The sequence below is a fragment of the Equus asinus genome, chromosome 21 (genome assembly GCF_041296235.1).
Source record: "Equus asinus isolate D_3611 breed Donkey chromosome 21, EquAss-T2T_v2, whole genome shotgun sequence".
Lineage (NCBI taxonomy): Eukaryota > Metazoa > Chordata > Mammalia > Perissodactyla > Equidae > Equus > Equus asinus.
Window position 1 is genome coordinate 52,575,477 of NC_091810.1, and position 21,349 is coordinate 52,596,825.

The 21,349-nt window shown below is 40.4% G+C and overlaps 1 protein-coding gene across 1 annotated transcript in view; it reads right to left on the minus strand.

Annotated features, from left to right (window-relative positions):
• Positions 1-959: 959 nt before the first annotated feature.
• Positions 960-21,349, minus strand: part of SACM1L (SAC1 like phosphatidylinositide phosphatase) — a 60,960-nt gene continuing 40,570 nt past the window's right edge. The window contains exons 12-20 of the mRNA XM_044754185.2: positions 15,873-15,952; positions 12,944-13,042; positions 10,021-10,159; positions 7,748-7,817; positions 7,558-7,630; positions 6,699-6,792; positions 6,488-6,580; positions 5,728-5,785; positions 960-2,823 (exon numbers count right to left, since the gene is read on the minus strand). Of these exons, the coding sequence (XP_044610120.2) occupies positions 2,687-2,823; positions 5,728-5,785; positions 6,488-6,580; positions 6,699-6,792; positions 7,558-7,630; positions 7,748-7,817; positions 10,021-10,159; positions 12,944-13,042; positions 15,873-15,952 (843 nt within the window). The 3' untranslated portion in view covers positions 960-2,686. The remainder of the gene's footprint in view (positions 2,824-5,727; positions 5,786-6,487; positions 6,581-6,698; positions 6,793-7,557; positions 7,631-7,747; positions 7,818-10,020; positions 10,160-12,943; positions 13,043-15,872; positions 15,953-21,349) is intronic.

The following is a 21,349-nucleotide window of genomic DNA, read 5'->3' on the forward strand; positions in this document are numbered from 1 at the left end:
TACTCCATCAGGACTGTTGAATCTGCATCAAATGACTTTGGGGATCATCCCTACCATTAACCCTCTCCCCTACTCCCACCCCTGGGCACTGAACCCTGAATGGGACAAAGCTTTTCATTTTGTAGCTACACATAAAAGACTAAGAGCACAAAGAGATGACTTAGATAACATACTGACTAAATCTCATTCATACTAAAGTATTATCAGGCCATCAGAAGCATAGCTTATCTTTTACGCAGGAAAGAAGGGGTTAGAGATCGCCAGGCACAGAACACTTGTTAGTGTATCCAGAGGGAAGGACAGACGGTCACGAGGAGGGGTGGTGGCAGAGAATTACTGAAAACCCCTTTGCAGGAAGACTCGGCCAGCGCCTCTTTGCCAGTGCGTGTAAGGGGTGGGTGCTGTGTGGCTACGAGCAGACAGCCAACAGCAGACGAGCACGATGCGATCCAGGGCAGTTCCGCACAGCTCGTGAGGGGAGGACATGCCCTGGCTGCCACTTCCAAGGAATTCCACCTCACCTCCCACGCGCGTGAGGGTCTCCAAGGTGCCAGGCCGTCTACATCAGCACTTCCCACACGCTGACACCCTCCCATGGTCTGAGAGAACATTCCCTAACAAGCAATACTGTCTCTCTTCTCAGTTGAGACCTGTATCATTTTGAAAAACAAATTATACTTTGGAGGTGGGAGGGCAGGGGACATCTTTTAATGGACATTATACTTTACTGAATATTTCCCTGGTTTTATTTATAACTAACAAATAATTACAAGGATAAACACAATTTCTTAAGTGATCATAACCAAAGAAGATGATTTCAGAAGCTATTAATTTTCCTGCTTACTTATATTGTCTAATTTTTCTGTAATGATCAGGCAATGCTTTGCACGATTTTTAAAATTCTAAAATAAAAATGAACATCCTTTTCAAACAAAGTACAGGAATGACACCAACAGCAGTTAGAAAAGAATATGACATTTTATTTTCACTTATGAATGTACAGTACATGAATTCAGAAATAAAATCATTGCAGGGTCTGAAATATTGATACTTTAAGATCTAACATACAACATTAGTCCATTCACTGCAAAGCAGCCGCATCAGCAGTTCAGATTTGGTCTTTGTTGTAGTTGTTGAAATAAGTTCTTAATGTGAAATGCCCAGTAGCATCTGAGTAATACAATACAGCAGACATGACCTAAGTTTCAATATTTCATCTTTGGAACAAATTATGCTTATTTACATGTTAAGAACAGGTAGTTCTAATTACTTACCCTATTGTGAGTTTTAATGACTGGTTTTAAGCTACAGAGGGTTTTCCATCTATTATTTCGTTTGAAGTTTCTAAAAGCAACAACTCTTATTAATGTTTATAAAAGATAATGTTGAAAAAACAGTAATGTTGAAATAAAGGCGCTTTTAGAGATATTTAAGGACAACATATGGTATTACTATCGAAAAAAACTGTACATATTTTCAAGCACAACACCAATATTGTAGCAGTATTTAATTGAACTGTTTTAAAATAGTGGCAATTATACTACCTTACATACTTCTCTACTATTTAAACCTCATAATTACAATTTGAATATACAGTCCGACTTAGAACTATGCACAGCTTCTAAAGCATATTTCTCAGGTTTGTTTTTGCACATAAATTAAAGTTGAAGTTGGTCCTTGATTTGGAGAACTGTAACTTCCTGGAAGCACTAAATTTCAGACACACTTACTGACAGCTAACAAAACCTTCACCGCGCGAAGAGCATCAACAGAGCCACGTGGGGAAGAGCAGCTGCTGCCTCCAGGTGCAGTCCCAGATCCAGCATGGCCCCTCTCGGGGGTCTGCGGGCTCCAGGAACGACCCCTAAAGACGCCAAAACGTCTGGGAGGACGCAGCTGACCACCCAAGGGTGCGAAATTCCCACATGGGGCAATCCCTAAAACAGAGGCAGCTTTGGACCTTTAGCATAAGAGATAGGCTTTACATTCTTTGATTCCATTTATATCTTTTAAAAAAGATAAAGTATATTTAACCTCTTCCTCACACTTCAACTGCTGGTCTGACTGCAGCAGTTCCAGCTGCCCCAACTCCTAAGGCCGCCCACACGGACCTTCAGAAGCACACCAACTCCCATTCTCCTCCTCCCGAGCGTGAAGTCACAGACTTTCGTCAAACTTCTGGATGTCTGTAAAGACTTACATTTTATAAACAGAGTAGAGTTAGCTTAACATTAAACTTTTAAGAAAAGTCCAAAGATGTGTGGGAAAGTATGCTTGCTGACAGCGATTGCTTCTTCATCAACAATAACGAAACTGAGCTAGAAAAATAATTCTACTGTTTCAAATAATGAAAGAAGCTAGATTTTTTAAATATATTACTTATTCTGCAACCGTTGATTAAACTGACAATGAATAGATAGATTTCTTCCATTCTGTGAGATGAACTCAGGTTACACTTTAATTATAGAACAGCTTCAAATTATAAATATGACCATCCCAATAGTGAAGAGATCACCAAGACAGTAACATCAGATCAATTCTAAGTCATCACCCCACACAGCACAAAATGTGCTTTTGGATAAAGGCTTTAAGAAGACCTCAGGCTGATGTGGAAAGCGGGTCAGTAAAGACTCCAGTTCTGCATAATGGAATCTTCCAAGCCAAGCCGCTTTCCACAGACACAAATTCAGTCTATCTTTTCTTTCTGGACCAATTTAGGTGCATCAACAAAATCTTTGCCATTGTAAAGAATAATAAAAAATGTTCCAATGCTTGCAACTCCCCAGAAGAGCACATAGGCCAGTGTTTCTGTCCAAGTGTCACCTGTTGATATAAAAAAAGAGTTGATAAATAAAAGTCATTTTGTTGATACCAGATTCAATTTCAGCCATTGAGCACATCTTCACAACATTAAAGTTTACTAGCACATCTGTAGGAAAAATACAAGAACCTCTCAACTGAGATTCAAACCAGCAGTTCTCAAACTCTGGCTAGCATCAGAATCCTCTCCTGGGCTTGCTTGATAAAGCACCAAGTGCTGGGCCCAACCCCAGAGTTTCTGATTCAGCAAGTCTGGGGTGGGGCCCAAGAATGTGCATTTCTAACAAGTTCCCAGATAATGCTGAGGCTACTGGTCCAGAGGCCACACTCTGAGAACAACTTGACAACACTATTTCATGCTTTATCACACAAACAATAATTGCTACTTTTAGATTGTATACTTTAATATTATAAGAAACTATTACTAATAGTTTAGTTCACAGTCCTATCTATGACAGATATTAGCTACATAAAATACCTACACAAAAAACAACTTTGCAAAATATACATGCTTCAGAAAAGTTATGTATTAAAGTCAAGAGTATAAAACAAAACTCAATAATATATTTTAATAACACAGCACAGCTCTCCTGATAGGCATTTGTTTCAAAGTCTAGAGTTCATGAAGGTTAGCAGGCCAGTGGGAAAAGATCTATTTTGTTCTGCTCCTTGAATAGTTGAACCCAGTGTGGCTGCTCTCCTGCAACAGTACTGGCCTCAACTGCAGACAGGGAAAACGTGCAGAGGCCAAGAGGCAACAAGAGAGCGTGCTAGGAAAGACATCAGGTCTAGACTCTTTCCTAAGCAGCTGTCAGAGATCATGCTGCATTTATTTCCTATTCCTTTAAACACCAAAGTTGGGGCTAGAAATCAGACATTATCATATCTAAATATCACAAAGCTCATTATTTTACAATTAACTGATATGTTCCCATCCACAGCATCTAATCTCTTTCTACTCAAAAACACACCCAAATTTGCATAATTATTACTTTTCACAGCTCTGAGTTTTAAAATTCTTCTTGGGCAAAGAAGAGAGGCAGTTGCTCGCAAGCCTGCCCTGGGAAGCCCCCTAAAGGAATCGTCCATCTGTCAGGGCTGAGCTCTCTGTCTTGACGTTCCTGCCTCTCCAGAGGTTCTACAGGGAAATGTGAGTCTACAGTCAAGAAAACATAGAACAGGTCACAACAACAAAACTAACCAATTCAATAGTGGAGCGGCTCCCAGAAAACGGCATCCCCTGGGCAGTGTTTTAAAGAAAGAAGTCAGAGGATCTAGGGAGTGAAGAGACCAGCGTGGCCTCTGAGGAGTCATGAGAAGCACATGCTGGCTAGCCCTGTCCTCTTCTTTCCTGCCCCAGAGCTGCCACGGGACCCGCAGTCATGCCACACAGCAATTCCTGTACTCTGGAGCCCTCAGCTTGCTTTTGTACTGTGAGGTAAAAATGGTCCTAACGTTTTTAAAAAGTTGTTAACAAAACCAAACAAATAATGTGCAACAGAGGCTATATGTAGTTTGCAAAGTCTAAAATATTTATTACCTGGCTCTTTATAGAAAAAGTTTGCTACGCCCCTGCTCTAGAGTAACAATAGGATGGCTCCTTGCCCCCTGTCATGACAGTGTACAGTGCTGAACACCGAGGGGATGACAGACCTGAACAGTAGTGAGCCTCCCCTCAAGAAGCGGCAGAAGTAGCGTGGGGGTGTGGGGGTGGAATAAGAGTCTTTAATTCAGCAAGATTTTGCTGAGCGCTTACTATGTCCCAGACACAGGAGATAAAAAAGTGGGTAAGACACAGTCTCCGCCCTCAAAAAGCTGCTGATTCAGTGAGAAAGACAAATGAGTATGCAAATCATTACCACACACAGAGAAATACACACTGGGTATGTTGGGGATACCAAAGAAGTACACTGCCTCTGAAAAAGAAACCCCTAGGTGTTCATGAGGTTACAAGAGGAAGTGCTATAGGTACAGGAAGTGCCCTGGAGATCAGGAACGGGGAGAGGACGTCTGTGTGGGAGAAGAAAGGGACACGTTGTGAGAGGGGAGGAGCTGCATGGTGCCCTGAGGATGGGTGGAATTCACACAGGCAGAGAAATGTCAGCCCAAGGAATTCAGGACAGAGGATGGAGAAAGGCGCCCCTCCCTCCACAGTGCCTAAGGCTGCCCCTCGAAAGCAGCACGACCAAGTCACAGACTCAAGCTCCCAGGGCTGGACGGTAAGTCACGGAGACACTTTAATCTTAAACGTTCACTAACTTAGGAACAGGAAAACAGAGAGAGAAAAAAGAAAACCAGTAAAGATCTTAATAGCTCAGGTCCTTAGGCAATTTTGCTCTCAATCTATTAAAATTTAATAAGTAACGTATCATTCTATTAATAACATTTATTTGTCCAAAAATAGGTGGTTGTTTAAGTAAACTGAAGATCTCATAAAAGGAATACTTTGCAGCCATTAAAAATAAAGAACATGGGAAAATGTTTATATTGCCCAGTAAAAAAAAGAGATTACAAAAAAATGTATAATATCTCACTTTTGAAAAAATCACACACACTTATAAAGATTAAAACATCAAAATGTTAAGAGTAGTTAGCTTATCTCTAGAAGACAGGATGAAAATATTTTCTTCTTTTTTGCCTAACTGTATTTTCTATAATTACTATGAATTACTTTGGTAATAAGAAAAAACATTTTTAAATCTTAAGTGAAGAAAAAGAATATTCATCAAGCTACCGGGTGTATTTTTTCCTCTTGTTACCTCTGGCTAACTTCTTCTGCTCACTATACTCATTAAATTTAATAGGGAAACGTCAAGTAGTGAGTAGACGCAAAAACTCAAGATGTTGTAGAAGAAAGTGCCACATTCTAAGAAATGAACGTAAGAAGTAAAATCAGAGCAGACTCACCAGCCATCAGCAGACAGATAATGCACATGGAAAAGGCGACCACCATGATAATGGGCAACTGGAAAAGAAAATGGGAAGAGAAACCATCGTTTAAGAAGGCTAATCAGTGGTTACAGAATCAGTTGTGCATGCTTTGCTTGAAAAAGAATAAAACTCTTCTGCAATCTAATACTTTTTGCAACAAAACATCACCCTTTAGGGGTTCAATCATGACTACCCAATCTTCAGATTGGTTAAGTGGTAAGAGCTGAAATAGCATGGCTGTGCTCCAAACCAAGGAGGGCTGAGTGTAGGGAGAGCACCCAGATGAGAACCCAGAACACTAAGCCCCACTTGCATTCCAGGACACTTTGCCCACTGGAACGAGACCCCAGAGAGGCTCCTGCAAAGTCTTATCAACAGAGGAGTCAAAAAGAAGAGAAGTGTCAAAAATATATTCGCCTTCCACGTTACAAGTTTGCCTCTAGCAATCCCGGAACGTAAGGGCAGTGGAGTCTTACTGAAATGAGAAACCTTCCATATTCCCATTGCTTTTGTGTTCACACATAAAAAGGATGTGTGAAAGAGAGTGAAGTGTGAAAGAAAACAAACCTCCAAAGTTACCTCACTCCTCTCCCTGAACGAGAGTCTCCTTGGGGAAACAAGTATTTATATTCCATTTAGAACAACATACAATGTTTTAAAATCAAGGGGAGTTGGCACCATCTATACCTTTAGACACGAGGATTTTAACAACTTGAAAAACATAAAGGTTTCTTACAGCCAGGAACTTCAAATCCCTTGGAACACTTAAAGGACTATGAGATTCTAATTCATCCACAGAATAGTTCCCAAGAAATAAGTCTATTGAATCCTAGAAAAGAAAGAGGAAAATTAATAACTCCCCAAACTAGAGGTGATTACATTACTGAGGAACAGTGCAAAGATACAGCCACCTAATGACCAAAAATTAGCATCAAATACAAACTTACTTGTCTAAATCCATCAGAAAAGTTGTTCTTATAATACCGTATTAGTGAGTTCCATCCATCCATTATAAGTCCCAACTGAGTTCTCTTCCCAGTTCTGGTTAAAAGAGGTTAAGTCTTGAGTTACATCTTTGATATTGAATTCTCACACTGGTTTATGGCCAATAAGTATGTGCTATGAGGATAAGTGAGTTACAAAGATTTTTAAAACCATCTCTGAAAATATAAAGGAGACACTTCACAAAAGAAACCACTAGTAGATCCAAGAAACACATATTTTCTTCGTAAAATATTACCAAAGAAGGTACAAAGAAGAAAAACACTCAGTTTCAGTTGCAAAGACAAGAAATAAGAAGAGAAGCACATAGCCCACGTTAAGTGGTATGAAACAGCAAAAAGACTAGAAATCTTATTCTGCATCCAAGGCACCCATATAGCAGAAAAAGACCCAATCACATCTGTAACAAATGCAAAACATTCTAACCTCTCACTACCCAGTGTGGTCCTTGAAAGCAGCATCAGCACCACCTGGGCGCTTTTTGGAGCTGCAGACTCTCAGGCTCTGCCCCAGACCTGCTCGATCTGCCTGGGGTGAGTCAGGCGCACAGTACGTTTTGAGAAGAACAGAAGAGCTGTCGTTCTCTACCCTCACTGTGCGTCACAATCACCCAGGGAGACTAAAAACCCACCGGTGCCTGGGCCTCATCTCCCAGCAATCCAGACTTCACTGGTCTGAAATGATGCCCAGATGCTGGTGTTTGCTGTTACTGTTGCTGCTGAATGAAAGCTTCCCAAGTGATTCTGCCATGCACCACAACTGTGAACCACCGGTCTGGAATGCTATTTTGAAAGCATGGCTTGCCTGGTAAAGTCCGTCTTCAAGGCACCAGTCCCCGCGTACTGTTTGGCACAAGCATTTGCGTTGTCAGCCCAGGCTGTGAAAAAAGCAAAAATCAGCTGATAATGATTAAAATGACAACCAGCGATCTAAATACAAAATATTAATTTGTTTCAAAATTTGAGTAACTTTGCCCTTTTAAGAAATTACCTACCATTTTTGTAAATCTTCTCAAATTCATCTTGTTCTTCAAGCTTTTGTCCCACATGCAAAACTCCTAGTCTCTGGAATAAGAAGCACACCCATGTTGGTGTGTAAAATTTCAGCGCACGTGATTTAAGGCAAAAGAGCAGACAGCCCCCAAGTCGTACCCTGTGGTTCCCAGCTGCCGGCTGCAGGTAGGAGACCCGTTCTCCTAGCTCACCTCACCCTTCGCCCACCCAGGCCCGACTGCAAATCCTACCTGAGGGCCCCCTTCCTGACAGCCCCTTCTCTCCCTTGAGCCCAGCACCCGAGGAACAGGTAGGTATGTCTGTACTCAGGGAGAGGGGCAGAGGGGAAGGAAAAGGGCAGAAGTGGAAGCTGCTGCAGGATTCCAGCCATGACTCCCTCCTCCCCTGCCACCCCCAAAGCCTCCACTGCCTTCAGCCCTCAACTACTTCACAGTTCAGCATCCCCAGACTTCCTCGCCCCCAAACTTACTCCCTATCCCGGGGCCCTTTGAGAATAGGATGAATGCTACATATCTACCACCACATAAGCTGTGTGTGTGCACAGCCCTTTGCATGTAATCTCAGAAGATTCCTGGGCATCTTCAATCACCCTATGGACCCCCCTTTGGGGTTCACTGATCAGATTAAGAACTCCTGCCTTGGCCTTTGTCTTAGACCCTCAATCCTCTCAGAACCATCATTTTCACTGCTCACCTCAGGTGATACCACACTCTCTCGACCTCAGAATGGGGCACTCCTACCCTCAGACACAGCACAGGATCCACTCTCAATGACCTTTGGCTGCGAAAAACTGTCCTCCTCGGAGGCAGAAAGGCACAACTGGAGTCCCCACACTAGCCGGCACTGATGCTAGAGAGGTTCCTGCCCAAAGACTCTCTGAAGGTTGGTTCAGTTTTATACTATATTTAGCATGTAAAACAGATACAGATTACAGAACCTACTTAAATAGGTTTTTGTTAATCAACAAACTTGGAAACAACCATTCCTAATAGTGTGTCTACTGAAAAATACACTAAAGTAAATCCAGCAGATTGACAAGGACACAGTACAATACAAACTGGAGAACGCTCACACAGGGAACATGCTTCAGCATGTGCCACTTTAGGATTCCAGGACAATTCATTCTAGAGGAGGTATTTGACCTCCATAATTCCTTCCTGGTACCATAAAATTGTCATAAACCACAGTGAATGCTTACTAATTATTTAGGCAGGAAACCACATGGGGTGCACTTTGTTTGCCTCTCACAACAAATGCCAATGTGCTCTGGAAATCTGGACTCTACATATTTTTAATTCCAAGGATAAACAGAAGAAAACATTTGTATCTATTTTTCTTAAGAGCACAACCTTAGTGTAAAGCAAAGCTGTGTCACAAACTTTTTACCTGGGAGTTAATAACCTTTGCCAGTAATAAAAGAGATGCAAATTAAAACAACCTTGAGGTAGTACTTTGTACTACTAAGACAGAAAAAAAAGTCTTAAATAAAAATATCTAATGGGGCAAAACTTCAATGCAATGGATTGACTTATCACCACTGGCTGGTGTCAGTGTAAACTGGTATGACTCTCTCGGAAAGTAAATATATATTCTCTTTAATCCCATAATTCTACTTTCAGGAATTAACCCAAAGGAAATAATTCAAGCTAATAATTCTAATATATAACGATATATTCTCTATAGCGTTATTTATAAGCCAAAAACATAGCAACCTACATGGCTTAGTAAATTATAACACAACAATGCAACTCTTAAATACTATAATTATGGGGCTGGCCCAGTGGCACAGCAGTTAGGTTCGCATGTTCCACTTTGGTGGCCTGGAGTTTGCCGGTTCAGATCCCGGGTGCGAACCTAGCACCACTTGTCAAGCCATGCTGTGGTAGGCATCCCATGTATAAAGTAGAGGAAGATGGGCACGGATGTTAGCTCAGGGCCAGACTTCCTCAGCAAAAAAAAGAAGAGGATGGGTGGCAGATGTTAGCTCAGGGCTAATCGTCCTCAAAAACAAAACAAAACAAAAAACTATGATTATGTATAATGCTAAAGGAAAATGGCAAAATTAAAAACTGTGCATACATGTACTGACCATGGCTATGGAAAAGGAGGACACCCATGGACGGCAAGACACAAAAACAAAGACTTGGGTTAGAGAAGGGGGAATCTGAATGTTTTTGGTTATTGGTTTTTAAGGTGAAGGTTCTTTAACTTTTGTTACACTGTTTGTTTAATATAAAAAAAGAAGAATTTGTACCTGAAGCTGGGCCTGAAGCGAACGACGAGCTAACAGACTCTGGATCACGTTGGTTCTATCTAGACAATCCATGCAATTGCTGCGGAACACGCCTTCCTGGTTTGTCACCACCTTGCCAACAGGGTCCACTAGAAAATAACTAAAACATATTTGTTTAAACACTCTCATACCAAACTCATTCAAATCTACTAAGAACATTCCTCTTACAACAGAGGTCTTGTATCAGTAACATTATGAAAACCGGCAAATTAAAAGATCAGACAGGAGGGGCTGGCCCCGTGGCCAAGTGGTTAAGTTCGTGCGCTCCACTTTGGCGTCCCAAGGTTCGGATCCTGGGCACAGACATGGCATCGCTCATTAGGCCATGTTGAGGCGGCGTCCCACATGCCACAACTAGAAGGACCCACAACTAAAATATACAACTATGTACTGGGGGGATTTGGGGAGAAAAAAAAGAAGAAGATGATTGGCAACAGTTGTTAGCTCAGGTGCCAATCTTTAAAAAAGAAAAAGTCAGCTAGGAAATGTACGGTCCAAGTATATTTGATTACCATAGGTCAAAAAAGAAGTGTGGGAGGCAAGACAGCCCCCCATCCAAAAACAACTGTAGCATCAGAGGTCACCTGACCCAAGAGACATGAAAAAGCAGAGGTTAGGATTGTTCTAAGCGTTGCTATGGACAAGAGTCATGTTTCCCTAAGGCCAGAAGAGGACTTCCTTTGAAATAATTATTCCACCTATGTCCCAAATATCAGGATTCCTCCAAGCACAGTCCCTGAACTACCTGTATCAGAACTCCCTGAGCTTTCTGGTACAAATGAGGATGGCTGGCTTTGAGATAAACTGAGAACACTGTGAAGCAAGTGTTGGATATTGTGCAGTAAAAATATTTTTAAATCCTTTCTTAAAATGGGTAACATATGCAAATAATACAAAACTTATAAGGTACAATAGGGTATTATTTGAAAACTCAGTTTGCCTTTCTTCCCTTAACCACCCAGATGTTTGCACTGGAGCCAATCATCATTACCAGTTCCCACGTTTCCTTCAGTTTTAACCATCTCCTCAGATAATTCTATGAACACGAAAATCTGACAACACACAGAGTGGCAGTGAAGAGCATGGAATCTGGCAACAAACAATTGGTTTGCTAGCCTCAGCTCCTTAGGCAACTTACCAGCTGCATAACTTTAAATAATTAACCTAACTTCTCAGAGCTTGTTTTTTCATCCACAAAGTAGAGGTGACAGCACCACACTCAGGCTGCTCTAAGCTTTAACTGAGATAACGCATAATACACATAAAGTACTTGGCAGAGAGTATGGGACAGAACATACACAGTGAACACTAGATAATATTAATTTTATTGCAGTTATTCCCCAAAATCAAAAAAAAGGGAGGAAATGCAATAGATTTCACCAAAGGCTAAATAAACATCATGACCTTAAAATAAGGGCCAAAAAAATGTGTTAAGACTAAAAATCTCTATGAGGTTTGTGCAGAATTGGTGACGTTCATTTAGAGTTGGTGTTTATACACGTGTGTGCATGAATGCATGTGGGTGTTGGCCCCCCATTAATATTTATAAAATAAGTAGTAGATAATTTATAAATATCATTTCTTACACTATACAATAAGTCTATGAGGTAGGTATTATTACCATCCCTACTTTACAAATGGAGAAACCAAGGTTTGAAGATAACTAGCCTGCCCCTGGGTCACATGGTTAATAAGAGACAAAAGGAGATTTCAAAATGAGATGTGTCAGACCCCCAAAGCCCAGATTCTTTCCACTTCCCCAAAAACTCTTGGGAAAAAAATGTCCAGATAGGTCATCTGAAAGTCACTGGTGAAAGCTCTACTTTCCCTGTGGAACACAATGAGAGGCAACAGACACAGATTCCGGTGTCAGTCCTTCCTTCTGACACACCTGTGTGGCAGCAATTAACGGGTGAACCCAAGGAACCAAGCCCTCCGACAGTGTGCCAGGCCCAGCCAATGATGATACAGGTCAAGCCCCTTCACTAGCTATGTTCAGGACAAAACCTCAGAGAAAAACAAAGCAGATTTAACTAACAGTAGCTGATTACTTAATATGTATAAAAACATATTTTACAAAACTGAGCAAATGTCTATAGGAGAAGTTTTACTATGTTACTATGTAACTAAAATTAAAAAGTGCATTTGGCTTGCCAGAGTTATGACCACACACAGGGGGAACACAATGATAGAATAGTTTATAGACTCCTTCATAGACTCCTTCTTCTGGCTTTAAAATAAGTAAGACTGACATACGCATAGAGTACAGTAAACCTGTGAACCAATACGGTAGATAAGTAAACACACAGAGAAAGCACCGTAAAGATATCCAGATCCTGTGATCCATTAATCCTGCTCTCAAGAATTTATTTTAGGAACTTTTTTAAAAGAAGTAATAATATATACACCCAGTGATTCACTGCAGCACTTTGATGGTCAGGAGAAAAAAGGAAACAAACCGGATGGTCACTGTAAGGAGAGCATTTAATTGAAACTCTACTATATCACAACGAATACAGAAAAGCCATTACCCACCATCATTACAAAGACTAGGTAGGCTAATGAGAAAATATCTGTTTAGTGAAAACAACTGAATATAAAACAGTAGCAAACCAACTTCAATTATGTAAAACTTTGTAAACGTGTAGAAGATAATTCATAAAAATATGAAAATACCTGGCCTTGGATAGCTATTAAGAATTTTAAAATATTTTAAAATTACTAAGTCTCATCTTTCCAATAAAAAAACACTTTAAAAATAATAGTATAAAATGTGCTGTCAACCCAATGAACTGTACTTGTAAGTCTGCTAGATAACGAATAAATGATTAATATACACACATACCTCTTCCCTCGACCTCCATAAGGAAATAATATAGCTTACCTTAATTCATCTTGTGTTTCTGCTACTTGATCCAATAAAATACTCAGTCGATCCCATCTCATATTTTTGCATTCCTTATGGAAGTCAAAGGCAACATATCTACGAAAAGAGAAGACTTTCAGAAACTGACCAGATTATTCATTTTCCTTCTATTAATATGTTCATAAGCTGATTTTTCCTGTTTATATCAGAGCATACATATTTCTTGGGAACACCGGAGCGTCCTTCACTCTGAATTTACCACTACACACACCCTCTCCTCTTCACGTGTTGTTCTAGAAGCCCTGAGACGGGAGTAGAGAAGAGGCCCAGCAAAATGCTAGAGAAGTGAGCTCAGGTACAGCAGTTAGGTATGAATATAAAGCAGCCTTGTCCAATTGACTATCTAGCATGTATTTACTCTTTACTCCCATGTGCCAAGAACAGGGTCCCTTTTCATTGTTTTTCAAATCAGTTAAAATGTCCAAAATGGTGAAACTTGATTCAGTCCAAGGAGGATTAGATTGAGTGTCTGTTGTGTACTAAGGGTTGTGAGAAGAACAGAGGTAGGATGGTCCCCCTCTGGTTAGTTACTGTCCATCCTGACAAAAAATTCCCTGTCTATCTATAGACACTGCACATACACGTGGCAGAAAAATTTTGTTGGTCAATCTGTAATGGGTTGTTTTCAGTTATCTAATATTTCAGAGGCACAAATCCCCAAGTTAGAACACATCTAACAATGAAGATGTCCTATCATGAGTTGAAAAATGTTGCGTCTTAAGAGGGGAAAAGAAATCATGAACGAATTCCTGAAAGTCAAGGAAGGAAGGAAGAATACGGAGAACCTGAGCATCACGGATACATGAAGACTGTCATATATTCCACTCCTGCCCAACTTCCTACTCAGGGATCAAGTCAAGTGGGAGGACTGGAAGGACATTACACTCTCGTCTAGAGAGTAAAATTCAGATGAGGCGTCTGCTCTCGTGTGACTCCCTTGGCTCCAAAACACTGAAGGGGCATCAACAGAGTGTGGGCTTCTAAGCAGGCTGAGAGGGGCTCCTACCACCTCAGTGACTATCTCAGGTGAGAATGGTGTCCTAAGAAGTCAGGACAAAAACAGCGGTTAGCCAATGGAGAGGCTGGATGTTGCTGGGACTGGGAGTAGGGGAAGCATTTTCGAAGACAGCACCAGTAAAAGCGGCCGTGCGGCAGCTATTTCCGCAGTGCTCTGACCAGAACAGCTCTCGACTTGTCTCAAGAATTTAAGTAGCTCACTAGCACCTAAATATGCACTTGGATTCTTAAGCTTATATCCTTCTAAAATCACATTTCTTTCTTCTAAGAATGAGCTAGTTATATTTTGATGATAAACGAATTTAAATGTGTTATTTTACTTCTGAACGCCGGCCCAGCAGGTCTACTTCTTCCAAAGTTCAAGGAAGAAACCCTTAGAAGCAGACCACCTTGTACATCTTATTTTTTCATCCAGTTTCCAAAACAGTGACTTTCCATTGCGAACGTGTCCCACCATTCCTCAGAAGTGCAACCAAGTGATTTTTCTCTTTCTGGTCATTCACCAATCCATCAACTTTATTTAATTCACTCAGAGTAACAATGGTTAAAAAACCAAAAAAGTGAATCAGTCCAAAGGATATCTGAAAGACGACAATAAATCTACCATTTGATTTCACTTTAACCAACAGACTGATTTTTTTCCCCCTGCCAGAATATATATTAAGTAAAAAAGTATTCAAATACACTTTTTAACACGCTCCTCTGTCTGGGGTCTTTAGTGCTCACGGAAGGGAAATAACACTAGCTCTGGGGTGTTCACGCCCTGGCAGTAGGTGCCCCCCAAGTCCCCTGGAACACAAAGGGCACACCTTTAGACTCTGACTTACGCCTCAATTTCTCGAAGTTAACTGCTGCTGCAAACTTGAGACAACCTGGAGGCAAGCACACCTAAGGAAACCCTCAGGGGCAGAGGGTCACAGGGGTGTACAGAGAAGCCAGCAAACTTCCTCCAGAATATACACACCAGACTCCAAACCCAGGCATTCTGATTTTTCGGTCTGAGGTATATTCTAAGTAAGTTCCTCTGAGGATTCTGAGGCACACCCTGCTTAGGAATCCGTTCTCCGAGTCCTCCAAAGTGTGTGTGGGCAGGTTCCACTGTGCGAAGGTGGAAATGTTCATGAAGTGTGCATCAGAGGAATTTGCCAGAGCTTTTGAGCTGGACAAAAAGAGACTTAAATTCCTCCTCAAAGGTTCATTATAATCATCCTATTTGTTGTGTACGTTTAAAATTGTCCATAGGTTAAAAAAATTTCTCCCAAAATAACCCAGTACCACTTCTTTAGAAAGTTTTCCCCCAATGCCTGTGGCCACTTCCTACCACAGTAAACCCCAACCTCCTGCCCCAGTTTCCCGCTGCAGAAAGCTCCAAATGGGCTGACTCATTACCTTGCACCTTTCCACAGGGCCACTGTTGATATTTTAGACACTCCTCTTCTGACAAGGCTATACAGAACTTACAACTGTTGCCTGGTGACCACAGGACAGGCAAAGCTGCTCCAGACAAGGCCACCAGGCAATATTAAATTGCTCCAGCTCATGTGGTGATTGGGACCACAGACACTACACCAAACAATCAAGAGGAAGTGAAACGTGTGACCTAATGGCCAGAGCGACACAAAGCCTCAAGGAGGAGGTTTTAATCAAGGACTAAACCTTGACAAAATTTGAATTAAAACTGACTGTTCAGAAGTTATTCTGCAATATAAATTATGCCAGAGAAAATTTCAAGCCAACAAAATCATGTTTTGATCTAGTACTGAAATAAACAAACAAGCTGATGTATAATGCCTAGCTAGATCTACGAACTCATGTATGCATCTACGTGCACATCTGATCTGAAAAGACCTGCAGATTCCCAGTGACATACCTGATCATTCCACTTGCCAAGGAAGACACCATTGTTGCAAAGGCCTGTTCAAGTGGCTTCTCTGAGCCCTTCTGGTTAACCTGTGAAAAATTAAAAACACCAGAGCTTTCTTCTAAGTTTATTTAAAAGGTGAGAGTGACATCAGTAAAATGGCAGACCAGGAAGCTCCAAGCTCTTGTTCCCTTACAAAAACATCAAGAAAACCAGAAGCTGTCTGAACCAATTCTGTAGAAGCTCTGGAAAACAATCAAAGGTTTACAGCAACCAAGCAAATGCCCAACCAAGAAGAAGCCATCTTCAAAACTGTAGGGCAGAGTTGCAGCATTTTTACTTGCCCTCACTCCCCTCACTCCCAGCACAGTGCCCTCTTAGTCTCAAGCAGCGGCAACGTGGTTCAGTTCCCCTCCTCAAACCAGAGGGAACAGACTAGACCTTATTTGCAAATTACTGTGTATGTTTTGTTCTGACCTGAAGGACTGACTCATTTGTCTCTATTTTGCATAACTCTGAACACAGGCAGGAAAAGTGGTGGACACTGCTCGTAAAAGCCCCAACAAGACTACAAACCAACAGATGTGTAGAGCAAGAGATTCCAGGTGCAGACATAAACCAGACCATCTAAAGCCTGCAGAAGTGGGGTGATCAGGGAAATCAGGACATTCAAAAGCAGAAACGTGTAAGGAAGATTTCAGAAAGCCTTGTGCATACCCAGGCAAGACGCATGCTCAGAAAAGTCCTGAGAAGACCTTAAGTCTTCACCTCAGGCTGATGCCTGGGGGTTGCTTTCTTTTGTTTTTTTCTTTGTTTCAGTTCCTGGCATTCAAGAAAATCTGTCAAAACATTAGCTGAACACGAGCTAAGAGAACAGACACTTTAGTGAGCATGCACAACAAGGAATAGCTTGGAAAAGTCTCAAAACAAATGGATTACTACGGCCTTCAACAAGCAAAACAAACAGAAAAAACAGCAAACCCCTGGGAAAGCAGAATCTGACTTTCAGAGTTACCATATTATAACCATCCAACGCCCAATTTTGAACAAAAAATCACAAGGCATACAATACCAAAAAATGGGGAAAACAAGGCTTATTCAAGAGAAAAGGATAAATGGACAGAAACCATCACTGCAGAAGGCTTATTAGAAAACGGTTTTAAAACAATTGTCTTTAGCCCAGCCCTGGTGGCCTAGTGGTTAAGTTTGGCACACTCTGCTTTGGTAGTCCAGGTTCAGTCCCCAGGTACGGACCTGCACCACTTGCCTGTCAGTGGCCATGTTGTGGTGGCAGCTCACATACAAAAAGAGGAACACTGGCAGCAGATGTTAGCTCAGAGTGAATCTTCCTCAGCAAAAAAGAAACAAAAATAAAAAGTAAACCAAGTGTCTTAAATGTGCTCAGAGCTAAAGGAAAACACAGAGAACTGAAGGAAATCAGGAAAAGAGTCTATGAACAAAATGAGAATATCAACAAAGAAACAGAAATTGTGCAAAGAACCAAATAGTAAGTCTGGAGCTGAAAAGTACAAAACAGAAATTAAAAATTCACTAGAGTAGTTTAAAAGCACACTTGAGCACGAAGAATGAATCAGTAAACTTGAAGACAGGACAAATGATATATAGGCACACCTTGTGTTATTACGCTTCACAGACAGATACTGTATTCTTTACAAATTGAAGGCTTGTGGCAACCCTGTGTCAAGCAAGTCTATCGGCGCCATTTTTCCAACAGTGTTTACTCACTTTGTGTCTCTGTGTCACATTTTGGTAATTCTCACAATATTTCAAACTTTTTCATTATTATTGCTTGTGGTGATCTGTGATCAGTGATCTGTGATGTTACTATTGTAATTGTTTTGGGGTGCCACGAATTGTGCCCATATAAAATGGCACACAATAAATAAATGTGTGTGTTCTGACTGCTCCACTGACCAGTCATTCCACATCTTTCTCCCTCTACTCGGGCCTCCTTATTCCCCAAGACACAACAATATTGAAAGTAGGCCAATAAGTAATCCCACAGTGGCCTCTAAGTGTTCAAGTGAAAGGAAGAGTCTCAAGTCTCTCATTCTAAAACAAAAGCTAGAAATGATTAAGTTTAGTGAGGAAGGCACGTCAAAAGCTGACACAGGCTGAAAGCTAGGCCTCTTGCACCAAACAGTTGGCCAAGCTGTGAATGCAAAGGGAAAGTCTTGAAGGAAATTAAAAGTGCTACGCCAGTGAACACATGAATGATAAGAAAGCAAAACAGCTTCAGTGCTGATATGGAGAAAGTTCTAGTAGTCTAGATAGAAGATCAAACAAGCCATAACATTCCCTTAAGCCAAAGCCTAATCCAGAGCAAGGCCCTAAGTCTCTTCAATTCTATGAAGGCTCAGAGGTGAGGAAGCTGCAGAAGAAAAGTGTGAAACTAGCAGAGGTTGGTTCAGGGGGTTAAGGAAAGGAGGGTCTCCATAACATAAAAATGCACAGTGAAGCAGCAAGTGCTAATGTAAAAGCTGCAGTAAGATATCCAGAAGATCTAGCTAAGATAATTAATGAAGGTGGCTACACTAAACAACAGATTTTCAATGTACCCAAAACAGCCTTCTATTGGAAGAACACGCCATCTAGGACTCTCATACCTAGAGAGGAGTCAATGCCTGGCTTCAAAGCTTCAAAGGACAGGCAGACCCTCTTGTTAGGGGCTAATGAAGCTGGCAACTTTAAGTTGAAATCAAAGCTCATTTACCATTCCAAAAATCTTAGGGCCCTTAAGAATAATGCTAAATCTACTCTGCCTGTGCTCTATAAATGGAACAGCAAAGCCTGGATGACAGCACATCTGTTTACAACATGGTTTACTAAATATTTTAAGCCCACTGTTAAGATCTACTGCTCAGAAAAAAGACTGCTTTCAAAATATTACTGCTCATTGACAATGCACCGGGCCACCTAAGAGCTCTAATGGAGATGAACAATGAGGTTAATGTTGTTTTCATGCCTGTTAACACAACATCCATTCTGCAGCCCATGGAGTAATTCAAGGAGTAATCAAGGAGTAATTTTGACTTTTAAGTCTTATGATTTAAGAAATACATTTCATGAGGCTATAGGTGCCATAGACAGTGATTCCTCTGATGGATCTGGGCAAAGTAAACTGAAAACTTTTTGGAAAGGATTCAGCATTCTCGATGCCATTAAAAACATTGATGATTCATGGAAAGGGGTCAGAATGTCAACATTAACAGGAGTTTGGAAGAAGCAGATTCCAACCCATAGGGATGACTTTGATGGATTCAAGACTTTAGTGGAGGAAGTAACTGCAGATGTAATAGAAATAGCAAGAATACTCAAATTAGAAGCGGAGCCTGAAGACGTGACTGAACTGCCACGATCTCATGATAGAACTTTAACAGATGAGGAGTTGCTTCTTATGGATGAGCAAAGAAAGTGGTTTCTTGACATGCAATCTACTCCTGGTGAAGACTATTGAAATGACAACAAAGGATTTAGAATATTACATAAACTTAGTTGATAAAGCAGCAGCAGGATATGAGAGGACTGACTTCAATTTTGAAAGAAGTTTTACTGTGGGTAAAATGCTATCAAACAGCATCGCACGCTACAGAGAAATCATTCCTGAAAAGAAGAGTCAAGTGGTATGGCAAACTTCACTCTTGCCTTATTTTAAGAAATTGCCACAGCCATCCCAAACTTCAGCAACCACCACCCTGATCAGTCAGCAGTTATCAACACTGAGGCAAGACCTTTCACCAGCAAGAAGATCACGACTTGCTGAAGGCTCATATGATGGTTAGCATTTTTTAGCAATAAAGTATTTTTTATTAAAGTATGTACATTTTTTTAGACAATGCTATTGCACACTTAATAGACTACAGTATAATGTAAACATAACTTTTATATACACTGGGAAACCAAAAACTTAGTGTGACTCATTTTCTTGTGATATTCGCTTTATTGTGGTGGTCTAGAACCAAATCCACAATATCTCCAAGGCATGCCTGTGATCAAGTCTGAGGAGGGGAAAGAAAACAAACGAAGAAAAGTGAGCAGAACCTGGGGGACTTCTGGGACCATCAAATACTCATTTTAAGAATCTCAGAAGGCAACAGAGAAGGGGGCAGAGAGATTATTTAAAAAAAAAGGTCCCCAAACTCCCCAAATTTGATAAAAGACATAAATCTTCAAACCCAAGAAGCACACTAACCTCCAAGTAGAATAAACCCAAAAAAACACACACCAAACACATTATGATCAAACTACTGAAAGACAAAGACAAGAGAGGATATTGAAAGCAGCAAGAGAGAAGAGACTCTCATGTGCAAAGGGCTCTCAATAGATTATATGCCAATTTCTCTTCAGAAACCTTGGAGGCCAGAAGGCAATGGGATGATATATTTAAAGTGCTGAAAGAAAAGAATTGTCAACCAAGAAGTCTGTGTCTGACAAAACCAGCCTTCAAAAATGAGAAATTAAGACATTCTTAGATAAACAAAAGCTAAAGGAGTTCATTATCACAAGACCTACCCTAAAAGAAATGCTAAAAGGAGCCTTTTGGGTTGAGATTTCAGGATGCTACAAAGTAACTCAAAGCCACATGAAGATATTCAGATCTCAAGTAAAGGCAAATTGAAGGGCATATATAAAAGGCAGCATTATTGTAGTCATGGTCTGTAACTCCACTTTTTATTTTCTACAGGACTTAAAAGTCAAATGCATAAAAAAAAATATAAATCTATGTTATTGGGAAAAAATGTATAAAGATGTAATTTGTGGTATCACTAACATAAAGGGGAGGGACAAAGCTTTATAAGAGTAGAATTTTTGTATCAACTGAAGTTAAGTTGGTATCAATTAAAATTAGATATTATAACTTTAGGATGTTATATGTGATCCTCATGGTAACCACAAAGAAAATATCTGTAGAATATATGCAAAAGGAAATGAGAAGGTAATCAAAATGTGTCACTACAAAAACATCAACTAAACACAAAAGAAGATACAAATGGAAGAAATGAGGGACAAAATGCTATAAAATGTACTGAAAACAAACAGCAATATGGCAGAAATAACTCTTTATAAATCAGAAATTACTTTAAAAATGAATGGATTAACTCTCCAATCAAAAGGCATAGATTGGCAGAATGGATTAAAAAAACACGACCCAACCATATGCTATATAAGACATCCACCTTAGATCTAAAGACACAAACAGGCTGAAAGTAAAAGGATGGAAAAAGATATCCATGCAAATAGTAATCAAAAGAGAGCTAGGGTGGCTATATTGGGATCAGACAAAAAAGACTTTAAGTCAAAAACTGTTATAAGGACATTATATATTGATAACAGAGTCAATTCACCAAAAAGATATAACAATTAAGATAGGTATGTGCCAAATATCAGAGCCCCAAATATATGAAGCAACACTGAAAGAACTGAAGGGAGAAATAGACAATTCTACAATAATACTTGGAGACGTC